The sequence below is a fragment of the Eleutherodactylus coqui genome, chromosome 4 (assembly GCF_035609145.1).
Source record: "Eleutherodactylus coqui strain aEleCoq1 chromosome 4, aEleCoq1.hap1, whole genome shotgun sequence".
Classification (NCBI taxonomy): Eukaryota; Metazoa; Chordata; class Amphibia; order Anura; family Eleutherodactylidae; genus Eleutherodactylus; species Eleutherodactylus coqui.
In genome coordinates, this window is record NC_089840.1 from 107,036,290 (window position 1) to 107,053,091 (window position 16,802).

General features: G+C 41.9%; 1 protein-coding gene across 1 annotated transcript in view; it reads right to left on the reverse strand.

Annotated features, from left to right (window-relative positions):
* Positions 1–16,802, reverse strand: part of TSPAN7 (tetraspanin 7) — a 95,803-nt gene that overhangs the window by 18,408 nt on the left and 60,593 nt on the right. Inside the window, exons 2-4 of the mRNA XM_066599948.1 lie at positions 10,457–10,645; positions 3,518–3,592; positions 161–256 (exon numbers count right to left, since the gene is read on the reverse strand). Coding sequence (XP_066456045.1) covers positions 161–256; positions 3,518–3,592; positions 10,457–10,645 — 360 coding nt within the window. The remainder of the gene's footprint in view (positions 1–160; positions 257–3,517; positions 3,593–10,456; positions 10,646–16,802) is intronic.

The following is a 16,802-nucleotide window of genomic DNA, read 5'->3' on the forward strand; positions in this document are numbered from 1 at the left end:
CCCCGGTGGCGGAATATCGCTAGCGATGTTCCGTCACAGCCGTGGACAGGCAGCCTAACTCCCTCATTCTCCTTCCTGGTACATTTATACTTCCCTATCAATTGTTATTGATACTTTGTACCATAAATCTTGTTTTGATGAAGGTTGGATCCTAACTTACACTTTTTTGAACGTCATCAACTGCACGACTTCTTTCATCATTGCCATTGTAGTTCTGGATTGCTTCAGTGTAAGTTCTGAGAAAAGTGTCCTTGATCTTTATAAAAAAGACAAAAAAAAGTTACAGAAAGTAAATATCAACTTAACATATTGATAGCCATAAACACTAATCAACATTCGCCCCGTTTTTTACTCTCCCACTAGATGGCGACCTGCAGCGAAGAAAGGAAAACCGTGTCAATTCACTATAATGACATGGTTCAGTCTAATAAATGGTTTACTCTTGGCCATCTCAAGGCAGCTATTATAGAGCTGCACCGCCTGATCCAGAGTAACACAGAGCACCATTCTGTGCTGCTAATTACATGTCATCGCAATTATGAGGAGTTACCATCTAGTTGTGCAGGAATGATAAGCACATATTGTACTTTTATGAAGGCAAATGTCACAAAACAAACTTTAAACCAGCAGAATCCCTCCATATCCATCAGGAGTATTTACTCACTGTACAATATGTGAATTATATAAAACAAAAATGGGTAAGAATACATAATATGGTAGTACAGTACATGGTCTATTAGTTTAAGTATTTCCATTTGTAGAGTGATTTCACATATATACATTATATATATTTTATTTTTAATTTTTTTAAAATGCCACTGCAGTTTTTTTTTCAAGCCAATTACGCAAGTGTATTGAGCAAGCAGGGAGAAGTATAAGGCTACATCCCCACAGGGCAGAAATGCTATGGAATTTCTGCGGCATTTATAGTACAGGAAGGAGATTTTAAAAATCCTTAAAATCTGCACTTACGCTGGGTTTCTACGGGACTGTTTCACAGCGAAAATCTCGCGGTTTTGCCTCAGCGAAAAAAACGCAAGAATTCTGTGGCATATAGCCATAGGTTTTGGAGCGGCTTCGCCGCATGCTTTTTCCGTTGCAGCCGGCTCTCCCATAGTGAGGCACGAGGCCGCAACGGAAAAAAAAAAAATAAATGACATGCTGCATCCAGAGAACCTGCGCAGCTGCGTCACGGGAATCCGTGCCGTAGAACCAGCTAATGCCGGCTTTTCCGCGACACATTGTCCGCTCCGTGTGGACGAGATTTTTGACAAGTCTCGTCCGCATGGCTGGCTAATTTCAGGATTTGTGGCCGCATGCGGATTTGCCGGAGCGAAATTCTGTGGCAAATCCGCCCTGTGTGAACCCAGCCTAACTGGTGCAGTTTTTCTGCTGCAGAAAATTCCCAGCATTTCCACCCCATGTGGATGTAGCCAAAGGCTCTCGTTTATATTGTCTATAGCTTCTGAATCTAATTCTGGATTTAGCTTATAAAAATGCATGAAAAACTTCCACAAAAACTCTTGTGTGAACCCACCCTTAAAAGGAGGTGTCCAGCCTTAAAGGGGTTTTCCATGGCATTAAGAAAAAGTTCTACAGACTGAAATTATGTGAAATTAATAAAAAGTAAATATTCATCTATTCCGGCAGCTCTGTGTCCAGTGCCAGAACCCATTCATTGTGTACATGACGGCTGAGCCGGTCGCAGACTTCAGCGGCCACAGAAGAATCGCTACTGAAACCTGTAACTGGATGAGTGGGTTTCAGGTGCTGTACGGTGGGCACTGGGGATGCAGAGCTGGACAGGATGCTGCCAATTTAAAGCCTGTAGAATTTATCTTAACATCCCGTAAAACCACTTTAAACGACTGAGGGTAGGCCATCAACAGTAGATAGGCAGAGCTCCATTGCCCAAGACCCCTGGCAATCAGCTGTTCGCCAGGCTGATGCACCAAACTGATGTGAACAGCAAGCACATAGTTTACTTCTAACTGCAGTGTCCTGATACGGTATTACAGGCATAGTTTTAATTCACCTCATTGGAAACTGCCTGTAATACCGAGTTGGGCCACTGCAAAACATACAGAGGAGTTTGCTTCCCGCACACATCAGCTCCGTGCGTTAGTGCACTAGCCGGGCAAACAACTGATCAGCAGGGGTCCCAGATGACATTGAGGTTAGGCCATCAATAGTTTAAAGCTGGACAACCCCTTTAGGCATATTACTTTTACCAGACTTGAGTTCTCAAACAGATAATTAATACCACCTTTTTCCCAGTGAGATGTCGTTCTGCATCTGCCTTTACTGATATAGCATTAAAGACAGAACAGCGCATGTTAAATTGATGCAAAATCCATAAAATTTGTCCATATAACAGTGAGAAAATTCCAACCATCTCTACACTCCTGCTGATAGTGTTGTTTTATCAGATGGGAAGAATGATGGCTGCAGCACACATACATCCTTCAGATGGAACACAGAAAGGAAAGAGGTTGAATGTTGGGGGGTCTGAACCCTACAACTAACCTCCGGACACAATTTGTAGCCTGGAAGTATCCATTATTTTCGGATGCATTCTCCATAGTTTCATGCTTGATAAATGGCATAAGTACATGGGGTATACTCCACCTGTAGTTCCTCCTCTCTGTGTGCCGAGTCAGCTGAGATATTGCAGAGATGATTCATTAGGGAGTCTGCAGAAGTTCCTAACATATAATTAGTGCGATGAGAGAGTCCAGTTTCTAGCAGAGTTTCCCTCTCACTAGCTCATTCATCACAATGTTTCTTGCAATTACTTTGTGAAGCAGTGTTTACTCTCGTCCTGGAGAGTTTGATTTGCTTCCAATTAGGAAAGAAACAAAATCTAGGTCTCAAATGCCTTGGAAAGTAGGCCGCTATGTGTTTATATGTTGGGCAATTCAAGTACTTGCTGATTTGAATATTCCTAATGCCAATTTGAAAATTATTTCCAAACATCTGAATGGGTCTGTTTCTGCAGCGTGCGCCTGTAGTTCTGCAAACCTCACTTGTATGAATGGAAAGTCACGGAAATTCCTGTACCAATTCTGCTGCCTCTGAATATATTCTTTAAAGAGTAGCTGCACTTTTTTTTACAAACTTTTGACATGTCAGAGAAACATGTCAAAAGTTTTGATCAGTGGGGGTCCCACTCCTGAGACCGTCGCTAATCACTAGCACAAGGGGTCTGCTGGTCTCATCTGAGCCCTTTGGCAGTCTTCGCCACCTTTCCGCTCCTCTTGGCTGCATAAAGGTCTATAGAAAGCTTCTATAAATCTCTATGCAGCCATCTTCAGCTGCCAGGAGAAGCCGAAAAGGGCTCGGATGAGCACTGCAGCCTCCTTGTTCTACCAATTAGTGGAGGTCTCAACTGTGGGACTCCCATTGATCAAAACTTTTCACATGTCTCTCTGACATGTCAAAAGTTTGTGAAAAGTGTAGCTACTCTTTAAATATTGTGTGAGAACAGCAAATGTACACAATGACAAATTTCACTTACCTCATGTCGAAACACAAAACCCGAGATTCCAGCAATCAGTTCAGCCAGGAATACCAAGGATAAAAACATTGCATACTGCAAGACACAAATAGGGATTACCATCATCAAGGATATTGGAATTTCACACAAGTGTCAAAATGCTTGGCCATAAATATGTGATCAATGTCAATTTTGGCAGGATAGCCGTGATGTTCTGCCAGATCTGTCATATGACAAATACCAAACGGTGATGGATGGACGGCACATACTTACAATGTTTTGATGGGAAAATTGTACAGAATGCTCTCTTATGCCACTCAACAAATCTGACCGGATGTATAACAGATGTAAGGGGCCAGCCCAACTGGATGTCAACATTAGTGCACAAAAGAATGGAGCGAGAACTACATACTATATATTATTTATTATACTAAAACACACAATATATAATAACCATATATTAGAAACAACACATTTAAATATATATATATATAAAAAAAATCAATCATAGGTGGGATCACAGTAATCATATAAAATGTAAAGTAGAAACAAAAGAGGCCACATGCAATATTATATATATATATATATATATATATATATATATATATATATAATTTTATTTTTTTTTAAACAAAGCATGGATGTATAAATATGCAAATAGCAAAAAATGCTATAAAAACATAGCAATGAACCTCTCTATATAGACTCCTGAAAAACTTGTAATAACATGGTTGCATACCAACAATGGGTATATCAAGGGCATAAAAGGAGACCCACCCATGATCCAGAAACACCTGTCATTCATAGGTGGGATCACACTCATCAGATAAGATATAGGATAAATACATAGAGGAGGTAAAGGCTATATACAACTGCAAGTGCATATATATATATATATATATATATATATATATATATATATATATATATATATATATATATATATATATATATATATATATATATATATATATATATACACACAAATGCTGGAAAAGTATTGCAAATCTTAGCAGTAAACCTCTCTCTTGGAAAACTCCTAAAAAGTATAATAATATGAGGTGAAACGCATGTCGGGTGTTTCTGCATCACAGGTGGGTTCCCTGTATGCTTCTGACATGGTTGACATTTAGTCATAATATTATACTTAATTATTGATTTTTAAAAAATATTTTTACATGTGTTGTTCCTAATATATGCTTATAATGTATTGTGCGTTTGTATAATAAAAATATACAGTATGTAGTTCTCACTCCATTCTTTTGTGCTGTCATTTAATATATGGTGGAGTGCTACACAATACTGATTTGTTTGGCATTTCTACCAAATACCGGCTTTACTGTTGTATGGATACCCCATGTTATTCTTATACACTATGGATTTCATCATTGCCCCCCCCAAGTAGTAGGCAGGTACGGAGGCGTATGGCAGGAGCCAATTTCTTTCTCCCTATTGAAATAAATGTACATATTCAGCTGTACCAGGCACGCCTGTTTATGGGGAATTGGGAGAGATAGCTCCCCCCCACCCTATGCATCTCTCTCGTCACGCGCCCACGGTCTGTGTTAGGCTACAGAAAAAAGTCTATTTATTTTGCAGCTTCTCACTAGTTTATAGCGGCGGTAAGTTTTACTTTGTAATTAGTCATGCATGAAAATATCACAGCTGCTCGGCTGCCGCTCCCACACAATGTACAGAGGAAAAACGGCACAAATTAATTGGCCTGTGACGGCTGAGAAAACGCAAGCCTCCCGCTGATCTGCCACACCATAAAAAGAGATCCCTCCCGGGAGCTCCACGACACACAAGATGATGGCTCTAGAGTTCACCGAGCAAGGAGAACACCCCTTCCCATGGAATACAGGCCAGGATTAGAGGTGTCCCTCAGTGGAAATTAGACATAATCCTGCAGTAGCAGAATACAATTAATGCAAGGGACACTCAAGATCAGATGACAGCAGCTTCATCTACGAATGTCCTGACACCAAAACCGGGAAGCTTTCCTGAGGGCCTGCAAGATGCAAAAGGCCCAATATTCTGCATCAGGAGTCGATACGTGCAGCGCCTACCAATGGCCTGCTCTAGTTACACAGGCGGCGATGCTAATGAGGGTTCATAAATTGGTGAACTAGCCGCATTGTCAGTCTATAGAATGTCATGACAAAGATTATCTGGTGATCTTGACAGAGGCAATTAGATCAATTTACTTCTGAAATCTACATAATACAATGGAATGAAAGCGAAGCTTCAGATTAAATCCATCATCACTATAAAGATATGAGCTGATGGGATGTGCTAATGGTCATTGCAGTAGTCGGAGGGGCAGTAGAGGGATTTTAAAAGTCCAAGCGGGTCTGTGAGGTTCTTATAGGATCTGTCCGACTTGTAGGGTTTTCAATTAAGAATTATCAGTAATGACAGTTTATTAGGGAACAGCTAGAATATTGTAGAACCATAAACCTCTTTCTCCTGGTGGGTTACAGAGACAGTTAGAGGATAGTATTGGTACGGGTTAAGACCCCCCTGATACTAGCAATCCGGACCTGCAGTATATTGATGGTATCTCCTGATGTCAGAAGACGAGTGTTTTCTGCACACCAGTGCACCGTATACTTTACAGCAAAGCTTCGTTAATAGTAGACATGAATTGGAACTGCAGCACTGTGCAAACGTTTAAGGCAGGTGTGGAAAATGCTGTAAAGCAAGAATGCTTTTAGTAATAGAAGTGTTAATAGTTTATTTTTGCCAGTGAACAGATCATCTCTTCCAGGACTCCTAGGGTATTAGTGTATCTTGACGCCACCAGCGTCGCTCGGGACCCTGACCATTCAACTGAGCTGGCACATGCTGTCAGCACTGCAAATATACAGAAGTCAGAGTGAAAGCGTCTGTGCCAACCACAGTGTAGTGGCCAGCGCTTGTAACTACAGGCACAGCTCCTACTTGAAATGAGAGGCGTGCCTGCCGTTACAGGTGCCAGCCACTACATGGGTGGTTGACGCGGAGACTTCCACTCCGACCTCTGTATTTATGGCGCTGACAACATGCACCCGCTCAGCTGATCTGTTGGGGATCCGAGCAATGGACCCCAGCGGATCAAATATTGATGACCTATGCTGATGATAGGGCATCAATAGTATTTCCCTGGAAAACCCCTTTAATGATATTTGCTGTATGTTTGTGGTTGTTGTCCCGCTCCTAGGTACACTTGCACCAAGTCAGGGATTTTCTAGGTTTACAGTCAGGTGTATGAATAACTACTTATACCAAACATGTGATAAGGATCATGATATTTAAATATAAGCATATTTATTGCATACACTGTTTATATGACATGAATGTCTGAGATGGGAAAACCCTTTAAGAAAATGTATATTAATTAGCTGAAAGTTAAGTCATGTTTACATCCTGAAAATTAGAACACTTCCGCCCTGTGTGAACCCAGTGATCTGGGTACATTATAATTGTATTTACTGTATCAAGTATCCTTCCCTACAAAACCCATCAGCGTTGTAATCTGCAGTACCCTGGTGGAGAACTGCCGGTCAGATGTCCCAGGAGCAGCGGTCACATGTTAGACTGGTCAGGTCTGTTTGTGAGTCAGCTCTACGTATAGACTGTGCTGGAACAAGTAAGGTTTTCCGCTGTGGCAGTCTGATGCAGTCACTGGAATAAAAAAGGACTAGGGAATACTTTCAAATATTGTATTTAATCTCTAAAATGTAACAAAACCTACAAAAAATTGTTGTATTTTATCATCTGTACTCACAGACATGACCCACAGACTGTGTCAATGTGCGCTGCAAATGTCATATACTAGTGTGCCTCCACCCAAAATCATTTATTGAGGCACTTCTAGGGCATAAGCGTGCTTTAGCAGGAATGTACAAAGCAATCCTATTAATGTACCGCCAAATGAGAAAAAGAAAGCTCTTCCTATTGCATGACTAACCTGTCTTTAAAAGGGGTTTTATAACAATTGACTTTCGTTACAGATCAAGTGAATATGCTAACAACAAGATTAGTGATGGACTGCTGCAGCCCCCATTCCCATCAGAGAAGCGGCTGTGCATGCATGGCCACCTTGTATTAGGATTTTGTGTAGAGGTCATAAAAGTCAATGGTCTACACTACCGTTCAAAAGTTTGGGGTCACCCAAACAATTTTGTGTTTTCCATGAAAAGTCACACTTATTCACCACCATGCGTTGTGAAATGAATAGAAAATAGAGTCAAGACACTGACAAGGTTAGAAATAATGATTTGTATTTGAAATAACATTGTTTTTACATCAAACTTTGCTTTCATCAAAGAATCCTCCTTTTGCAGCAATTACAGCATTGCACACCTTTGACATTCTAGCTGTTAATTTGTTGAGGTAAGCTTGTGAAATTGCACCCCACGCTTCTAGAAGCATCTCCCACAAGTTGGATTGGTTGGATGGGCACTTCTGGTGTACCATACGGTCAAGCTGCTCCCACAACAGCTCAATGGGGTTCAGATCTGGTGACTGCGCTGGCCACTCCATTACCGATAGAATACCAGCTGCCTGCTTCTGCTGTAAATAGTTCTTGCACAATTTGGAGGTGTGTTTAGGGTCATTGTCCTGTTGTAGGATGAAATTGGTTCCAATCAAGCGCTGTCCACTGGGTATGGCATGGCGTTGCAAAATGGAGTGATAGCCTTCCTTATTCAGAATCCCTTTTACCCTGTACAAATCTCCCACCTTACCAGCACCAAAGCAACCCCAGACCATCACATTACCTCCACCATGCTTAACAGATGGCGTCAGGCATTCTTCCAGCATCTTTTCATTTGTTCTGCGTCTCACAAACGTTCTTCTTTGTGATCCAAACACCTCAAACTTGGATTCATCCGTCCACAACACTTTTTTCCAGTCTTCCTCTGTCCAATGTCTGTGTTCTTTTGCCCATCTTAATCTTTTTCTTTTATTGGCCAGTCTCAGATATGGCTTTTTCTTTGCCATTCTGCCCTGAAGCCCAAAATCCCGCAGCCGCCTCTTCACTGTAGATGTTGACACTGGTGTTTTGCGGGTACTATTTAATGAAGATGCCAGTTGGGTACCTGTGAGGCGTCTGTTTCTCAAACTAGAGACTCTAATGTGCTTATCTTCTTGCTTAGTTGTGCAACGCGGCCTCCCACTTCTTTTTCTACTCTGGTTAGAGCCTGTTTGTGCTGTCCTCTGAAGGGAGTAGTACACACCGTTGTAGGAAATCTTCAATTTCTTAGCAATTTCTCGCATGGAATAGCCTTCATTTCTAAGAACAAGAATAGACTGTCGAGTTTCAGATGAAAGTTCTCTTTTTCTGGCCATTTTGAGCGTTTAATTGACCCCACAAATGTGATGCTCCAGAAACTCAATCTGCTCACAGGAAGGTCAGTTTTGTAGCTTCTGTAACGTGCTAGACTATTTTCAGATGTGTGAACATGATTGCACAAGGGTTTTCTAATCATCAATTAGCCTTCTGAGCCAATGAGCAAACACATTGTACCATTAGAACACTGGAGTGATAGTTGCTGGAAATGGGCCTCTATTCACCTTTGTAGATATTGCACAAAAAAACAGGCATTTGCAGCTAGAATAGTCATTTACCACATTAGCAATGTATAGAGTGCATTTGTTTAAAGTTAGGACTAGTTTAAAGTTATCTTCATTGAAAAGTACAGTGCTTTTCCTTCAAAAATAAGCACATTTCAATGTGACCCCAAACTTTTGAACGGTAGTGTATAAACTACGGTAAGGAAGATCCAAAAATCACAACTATTTTTTGTCTACCGTTTCATAGCATCTAAAATCAACAATAATTTTGTAAATAGTCTTGAATCTCAGACTACAAACAGAGTATAGTCAGACCCAAGCGCCAGACTGCCATTCACACGGCCCCCAACTTTATGCTAAACTAGATAGTAATCAAACATCTGTTCAATTTCATTTTAGATGCACTGGAATAATCAAAAACTTCGGTTGCAAAGGTGGACCTTCCCTTTAACTGACACTTTTTTTTTTTTAGAAAATGTCTTTGATGAGGGAAGGGGGAGAGGCGTGAGGCAACTTTTTAAAACTGGATCCAGGCTAGTGTAAACAATAAAAGGAGGGGCACTTACCTGTCCTCTCCCCCAGAATCCAGTGTTGCAATCCAGTGGTCCTCAAGGTCCTAATTGTAAAACAGAAACCACATAACCGCTTCAACCAATCACAGACTGCGATGGTCAGGTGCCATTCTCCTGGCATGCCGGGAGCTATAATGCCAAGAGAATGCCACATGAGCACTACAGCCTGTGACTTGATGCAGCAGAAAGAATGAAGGCTCCATGGGGCTGCAGTGCTGAATCGCCGGGGCAGAGGACGGGCAAGTACCCCTCCTTTTATGGTTTCAAAAAGAAAAAAACTATTTTTAAAAAGTGCCTCGCACCTGGACAGCCCCTTTAAGTTCAACTGTGATGTCATTTATCAGTGGCTCATGTTGAAGTGACAAAAATAAACGAAAGTTATATTTTGGCAGGTCACATACAAGACTCAGAAAGGGTATTGTTTCCTTAAGGAAATATTAGAACGAGAAGATGGAACAATATTGTTTTTCCTTAAGGCGAGCACCTAGGTGCTTAGCTTCCTGACCCACATCTATAAGCCTCTCACCAGCCAAGCTAGAAACCTGCTGCACACTGATGAGTGTCAAGTCACCCTGAAACAGCTGTCTGTGTATGGTTATTCTGGCTTTGGCTTACAATTCTCAGTCATTGTTACAAGACGTGTTTAAAAAGTCTAAACATTGACTTGCGGCAATGCTGCCTTCCTATAGGGGGCACTGCAGAGGTATTGTTCCATCTTCTTATTTTGCAAATACAAAGCTAAAAAACATCAAAAAATGGTAAATATTCTAATTTATACAATAAACATGAAACCAATAGACATTTAATTGAAAAGAAGAAAGCTCCTCACCAGTTTCAGCATCCATGGGCTACCACGGCAAGTGGCAAAGCATCCAAAGAGTCCGAAGACGATGATTGTAGTTCCAGTTCCAATGAGGACATAGGGAGCATTGGTAGAGTTTTCAGCAATGAGAGATATATATGTCCCTAATGTAAGCTTTCCCCACACGCCAACAGCTAGAAGAATGACACCAGTAATCTGTAAGACATAAAACAAAGGTAAAGTGAATCTCTTACTTCGGAGAGAATTAGCATCTGTCACAAGATCACATAGTTACAGTATTTTGGCATTTACGCCCCAGTTCCATGGGCAGCATTGACGGTAACAAAGGAGGTGGTCATTTTAAATTGGTGACCTGTAATGGTACATTCTGTCCAACCTTGGCTTCAGTCATGCACAGCAATATCCTGCGCTTCACCCTTGAATGATTTGGCACATTCATTAGCTTAACCCCTTAACGACATGGCTTATTTTTGTCTTAAGGGTGCGATAATTTTTGGTAGATTTGAATTTCCACTTATCAAAAGCATAACCCAGTTTTTTCCATCAACACGGCCATCTGAGGGCTTGTTTTTGTGTAGTGAGCTACAGGGTTTTTTTGGCACCATTTTTGGGGTACGTATAATGTATTGTATAACGTCTATTAAATTATTTTGGAAGGCAGGTAGAAAAAAAAACTAAACCCCTCAAATCTGACATTGTATTTTTTATCGTGTTACTCATGCGGTATAGATTACATCATACATCTTTTTCTGCGGCTCAGTAAGATTACGCCAAAAACACAATTATATTTTATTTAGGTTTTTCTACTTTTGCACAATAAAACTTGTTTTTAAAATTATTACTATTATTTTTTTTTTTTTACTTGGCATCGCTGCGTTCTAAGTCCCATAATGTTTTTATTTTTCCATGGATAGAGCTCTGCACACGCTTGTTTTATTGTGCGACACGCTGTAGTTTTTATTTGGACCATTTTGGGGTACATGTGGCTTTTTTAAAATCACATTTATTGCGTTTTTTGGGGGGCAAAATGACCAAAAAACATTTTGGCTCAATTTTTTAAATATTTCTTATGTCTCTGTAGCGGGCTTGAATCTGCAATCCTATTGATAATACTTCTGTATCTGACAGGCTCAGATGCCATTGCCCAACCCTTCGGTCCTCCAGAATTATACAGCGGCAGCTGATGATGTCACAGAGACAGTGCCCTCCTTCTGTGAGCTCTTTACATGCCGTGAGCAACATCAAACGTGGCAAACGTATGTCCTGTGGCGGGAAGAAGTTATAGGGAATCTGTCACCATCTTTCTGCAGCCCTCGCTGTCAGCAGTAGAAGCTAGTGACAGCCACACTGACTGCAGTGATAGGTCTGCTGTATGTATCTATGCAATAGTTTGAGAGTAGCATGCATTTTATCAGTAGTAGCCAGACACAGAGGACTACAGGAAGTAGTCTGATATTCATGAGCTGCAGGCTAGCCACACACTTCACACTCTAGCCACTGACTGACAGCTGTCAATCTATGGACAATAATGGGCAGACAGCTGTCAATCAGTGGCTAGAGGGTGGGTTAGGTGGGCGACGCTGCAGCTCATGAATATCCAGGACTACTTCCTGTCGTCCTCTATGTATGTGCTACTACTGAAAAAATATAAAAGGGTTTCTCCAAAACTACAGCACAGATACATACAGCAGACATACCATTGCAGTCAGTTAACTTTTACTCAGAGATGGTGACAGATTCCTTTAAAGGGAGTGCAGATACAATAATAATAAGTTGGCTCCTCAGCTAGGTTTGTACTGGATGCAAGCACCTACCCCGTCCATGCCAAGTGTGCAGTATATGTATGCTCAATTCATATCCCTCTATTAACCCAATATCTTGTGGACACAGTTTACTGGTACATGGGCACCTCATCATACGCAAAGACCCTCAAATAACTGAGATTTGACAATTTCAGATTGTTATATATTTATGTAGAATCGAGTTCAGCAAAACCATTCTGAAAAGCAGGTAGACTTTAGAGCATCTGTCACTAGATCGAGCCGGGGCATCTAAACGATGGATATGCCCATGAGACTACTGCCATGTGAACCCCCTCTGATTGGTCAAGAGGGGTCAGAAGTCTTTATCTACATACCGATAGTCTCCCGATTGAAGGGCTCCTGGGTGATGCACCCAATGACTGTTCACTCCTAATGAGGCCTCCCATCTCTGATAGATGCCCTTACACAGTTACTGGAAAAGGCACTATTCCTACCTCATTTACCGAACGCACTGACCTAGTTTTTACAATGGCGCAGTGGACATATTATTAGAATTACCTTTAGGCCAAATACAAAGTGGAATATTACATGTGAAATGGAAACAATCACTAAAGCTGGGAGAGCATTTCCAGGACTAGAAATCCATCTGTGACTCTTGTTAGTCCAATACACGGTTATTTTCAGCATTTCACTCTATTTTTGAGTACGTTTCTAGGTAACGTGATGAGAACGTCTTCGACGGGCCTGAACTTTGTGCTGTGGGCTGCTGATTAGCATTTGCCCTGTCTAGCGCTTACATACATTGATCAGCGCTCACCTTTATCCCCGTACGCTCGTTGTTTTGTCCTTGATGAAGGCTGAAAGTTCGGAAATGTAGAATACAAAATTAAATCTTGGATAAACAAATGGTATATCATCAGCGCGTACGTTATGTTGTAGTACAGCTCCAAGTAGCAGTACATTTGATGAACCCTAAAGATACCTCTACAGAGTACGACTGTTGGGCGATAGCCGTCCCAGCGACTATGGTGCCACTATTCTAAGGAAGCGGAGTAAGCCGGGTATCATTCCGGCCCGCCGCCTCTATTCCCTGTAATCAGGTAGTTGTATATTGAGTGACTCCTGTTTACACCGAGAGAGAAGCCGCTCAGTAGTTGTACCGTCTCAGCGAAATGGGACGACTAACGACAACTGAGAAACTTCTCGCTCTGCGCCGTGTTGCTGGCCGTATGTATATAGGCAGAGGAGTCACCAGAAATTGCCTATTTAAGTAATCATTTGGGCAACTATTGGCTGTGGAAAGGTACCACAAAACAACGCAGTAATTATCAGCTACCGTGCCGCGGAATACAGCATTGCCTTACACAGAAAACATCTCTGACAGGTTCCCCGTCGCTCGGTCTGGTTTGGTGGTGGCTCACTCTCTCATCACAAGTAGAGGTCCTGGCAGTCCAATCTTTGCAGGGACAACCTGGGAGAATCTGTATAACTAACGATTGAGCTCTCCTTCTTGTAGCGATATACACTATATATAAACGGGTTACACGTTTTGATTTTACCAAGCCAAGTTAGGGCCCTTTAACACGACCCGATCATCTTGCGGCTTCTTGCTGGATCGTAGGAATCTGGATGACAATAATCATTCATTGTAAATGCTCGCAGCGACTGAATGATGAATGATAATTCATTCGACGTTCAGTTTCTGCAGGCATAAAAATCAAACCCCGATAGTTTACTGTGAATAAGCCCCGCCTTCCTTCCCTGAATGATCTGCGCTCGTATGTGAAAGCTTCAATGGGCTTTCAAAAAAAAACAAAAAAAAAAACCAGAACGTTTCCCATTTGATATCGTTACGTTCGGGTTCGGTTTTTATAAACAATGCAGTCAGTGGCTTTCTGTGAAACAAAGCTGGGCTTGAGTTACTGTTTGTACAGAGACTGATACAGTCAGATTACAATACATTATTATCTTGGGGATTATTGCTAAAGAATTACACAAAAAAAACGGGACTCCTTTTTGTTTCAGACTACATCAATAAGATACTGTATAACACAAGGTTAAGGGTAACAAATCTTTCAGAGTATCCACCATTGGGACATTAGGTTAACTACAACAGAGAACTGCTAGGAGGTGAACTTCAAACCTATGGTACTGAGAGTACTGGTAGATAAAGGTTATAAGGTGAATTGGTAAAAAGAGCATTCCCTTTGGGTTTGACTACCACAGTGATAACGTCACAGATAACGGTAAATATCATTAATGGACAACCCCTTTATATATGTATTCTAAGTTAAGGAAACCCCTGTCAATGGGTCCCAATTAGAGATGAGTGAGCGTACTCGTTAAGGCAAAATACTCAAGCGAGTATTGCCATTTTCAAGTACATGCCCGCTCGTGCCAAAAGATTCGGGGGCCGGCGGGGGAGAGATCTCTCCCTCTCCCCCCTGCTCCCACATGCCCACTCCCGTAACTCACCCCCGCCGGCCCCCGAATCTTTTCTCACGAACGGGCATGTACTCGAAAATGGCAATACTTGCTCGAGTATTTTGCCTTAACGAGTACGCTCGCTCATCTCTAGTCCCCATGCATTAAAACAAAAAAAAAAAAATCAGTAGTTGCTCAACTCTCCTCCATCAACAGCTCCAGTCTCCCCATGACATGAGCCCGTCTACAAACAAGCTGCAGCAGCCAAGGGCAGCGATAAACGATTGCAGCTGAGCGTTGTCATTGGCTGCTGCAGCAGGTCTACAGGACTTCACAGCTGCCTGTAAACAGACAGCGGAGACCAAAGCCGGCAGCGGGGGACAAACGGGTGAGTGGAGAGAGGTAAGCAACTGCTTTTGACGCATGGCGGACCTGTTGACAGGGGCGTCCTTAACTCGGGCAATCTTAGTAGTCGAGTCTCTGAGTAATCTTTGCTAATAAGTAACGGCAGACCGTAAGTAAGGAGAATATACAGATTTCAAATAACTGTGTTACCATTAACTTTTTGCTGGAAAGTAGTTGGATATAGCGTACAATCAAAATTTGATACATCTTTAATTGAGAAACGTTAGTGTAGAACTTGTATTTAGAAACGTTATTCATTTACTGTACTGTTTGCACTGGTAGAGACCGCAATTGTTGTAAACATAGAAACTAGACATTCTGGTTCCACCATCTCCGTGTTCTATCCCTTGACCTGCTGTCCTTGTGCTACCTTACCAAGGGCTCCCTCACAGGAGCATGGGATACGCAGCGCTAAGAGCTCATTCATTTACATTGGGCCATTCAGAACTCCGCTTTACACACCCGTGTATTACGTGCATGAAGAAGAAACATACAGCATGTCCTATTTTGGTGCATGATACGCCCTATTATCATAGTGTGGTGCATAAAATACGCACGTTACATTTCCCGTGTACTGCGTGTTACACGCAAAAAAAATACACACCTAATACGCAGCTAAAGTGAGTGAGCCTGAAGAAATACAGAAAAAATGTAATCGTAAAGAAAACAGGAGCCGGAAGTGAAAATGTGCAATGAAACAATGAGTGAATAAAAGATTTCTGGGCCAGGTTGACGCTGTTTTTTGGGGGGCTCCTTCACACGAACGTATGGTTACAGTATATTCCATTCACGGGTTTTGCGCTTCCAATACGCTGTACCAATCTGCCGCAGCCTCCCATGTTGCCGCTTACACATATTATGCCAAAATACATGCGCCAAAAAGATTGCAGCACGTTCTATCTTAGCGCATATTATGCACGCATGGCGATCGGCAGCCCACAGCAAGTACACACGTCACATGGGGCGGCAGGCAGTGAGTTACGCTCATATAAAGCCGCCTTTACATACACATATATGGTCAGAAATATAGAAGAATGGATCCAGCAAACACGCATGTAGCCTCACATAGGATGTTCTGCAGGAGTTTTCGCCGCTATCACGGTTCTGTATTCTGCTTCCAGATTTATGTGACTTTGGGTTTAGAGGCATTTTTCTGTAAGATTCAAGTAGTGGCGTACGCATTATTTAGTAATCTGCAGTCACACATTTTTGCTATAATTTGGGTTTCAATAGGCCGGACACTACTTTGCATTCCAGCCTGCACAGCATGCAGTGATCACCTCTAAATCTGATCATTCTTCATGTATTACCTGGAAATGTCTTTTTACTCTTCCAGACCTAATGGAGCATACACAAACAGTGCGGCCATTGCACAATAATCACCGGCCCGTACTAATGCAGAAGCTTTGTTTGTTGTGGGTTACATGTGTGTAAGCAGTCACATGGCATCACATGCCGGCTGCCAGCAGGGTGGAGGGGAAGGAGTTACGCCACATTCCCTTGCCCTTCTGCTGTCTATCTACTATTCACTTCCTGAGGTTCACCTGCGCTATATAATGCATGGCACCTATATACAGTATACCTGGATTCAGCGCAAGAAATGCATTGCACCTCTATATGCTATGTACAGTTATTGCCCAGGGCTTCTGTGAGGAGTAACACAGGTTTGACAGGATAGACTCTTCCTCTCCAGTTCTACTCTGTGTCATTGGGCATCAGGGCTGATGCCAGTTAGTATGGCTATCTGGAAGGGTTGGTCT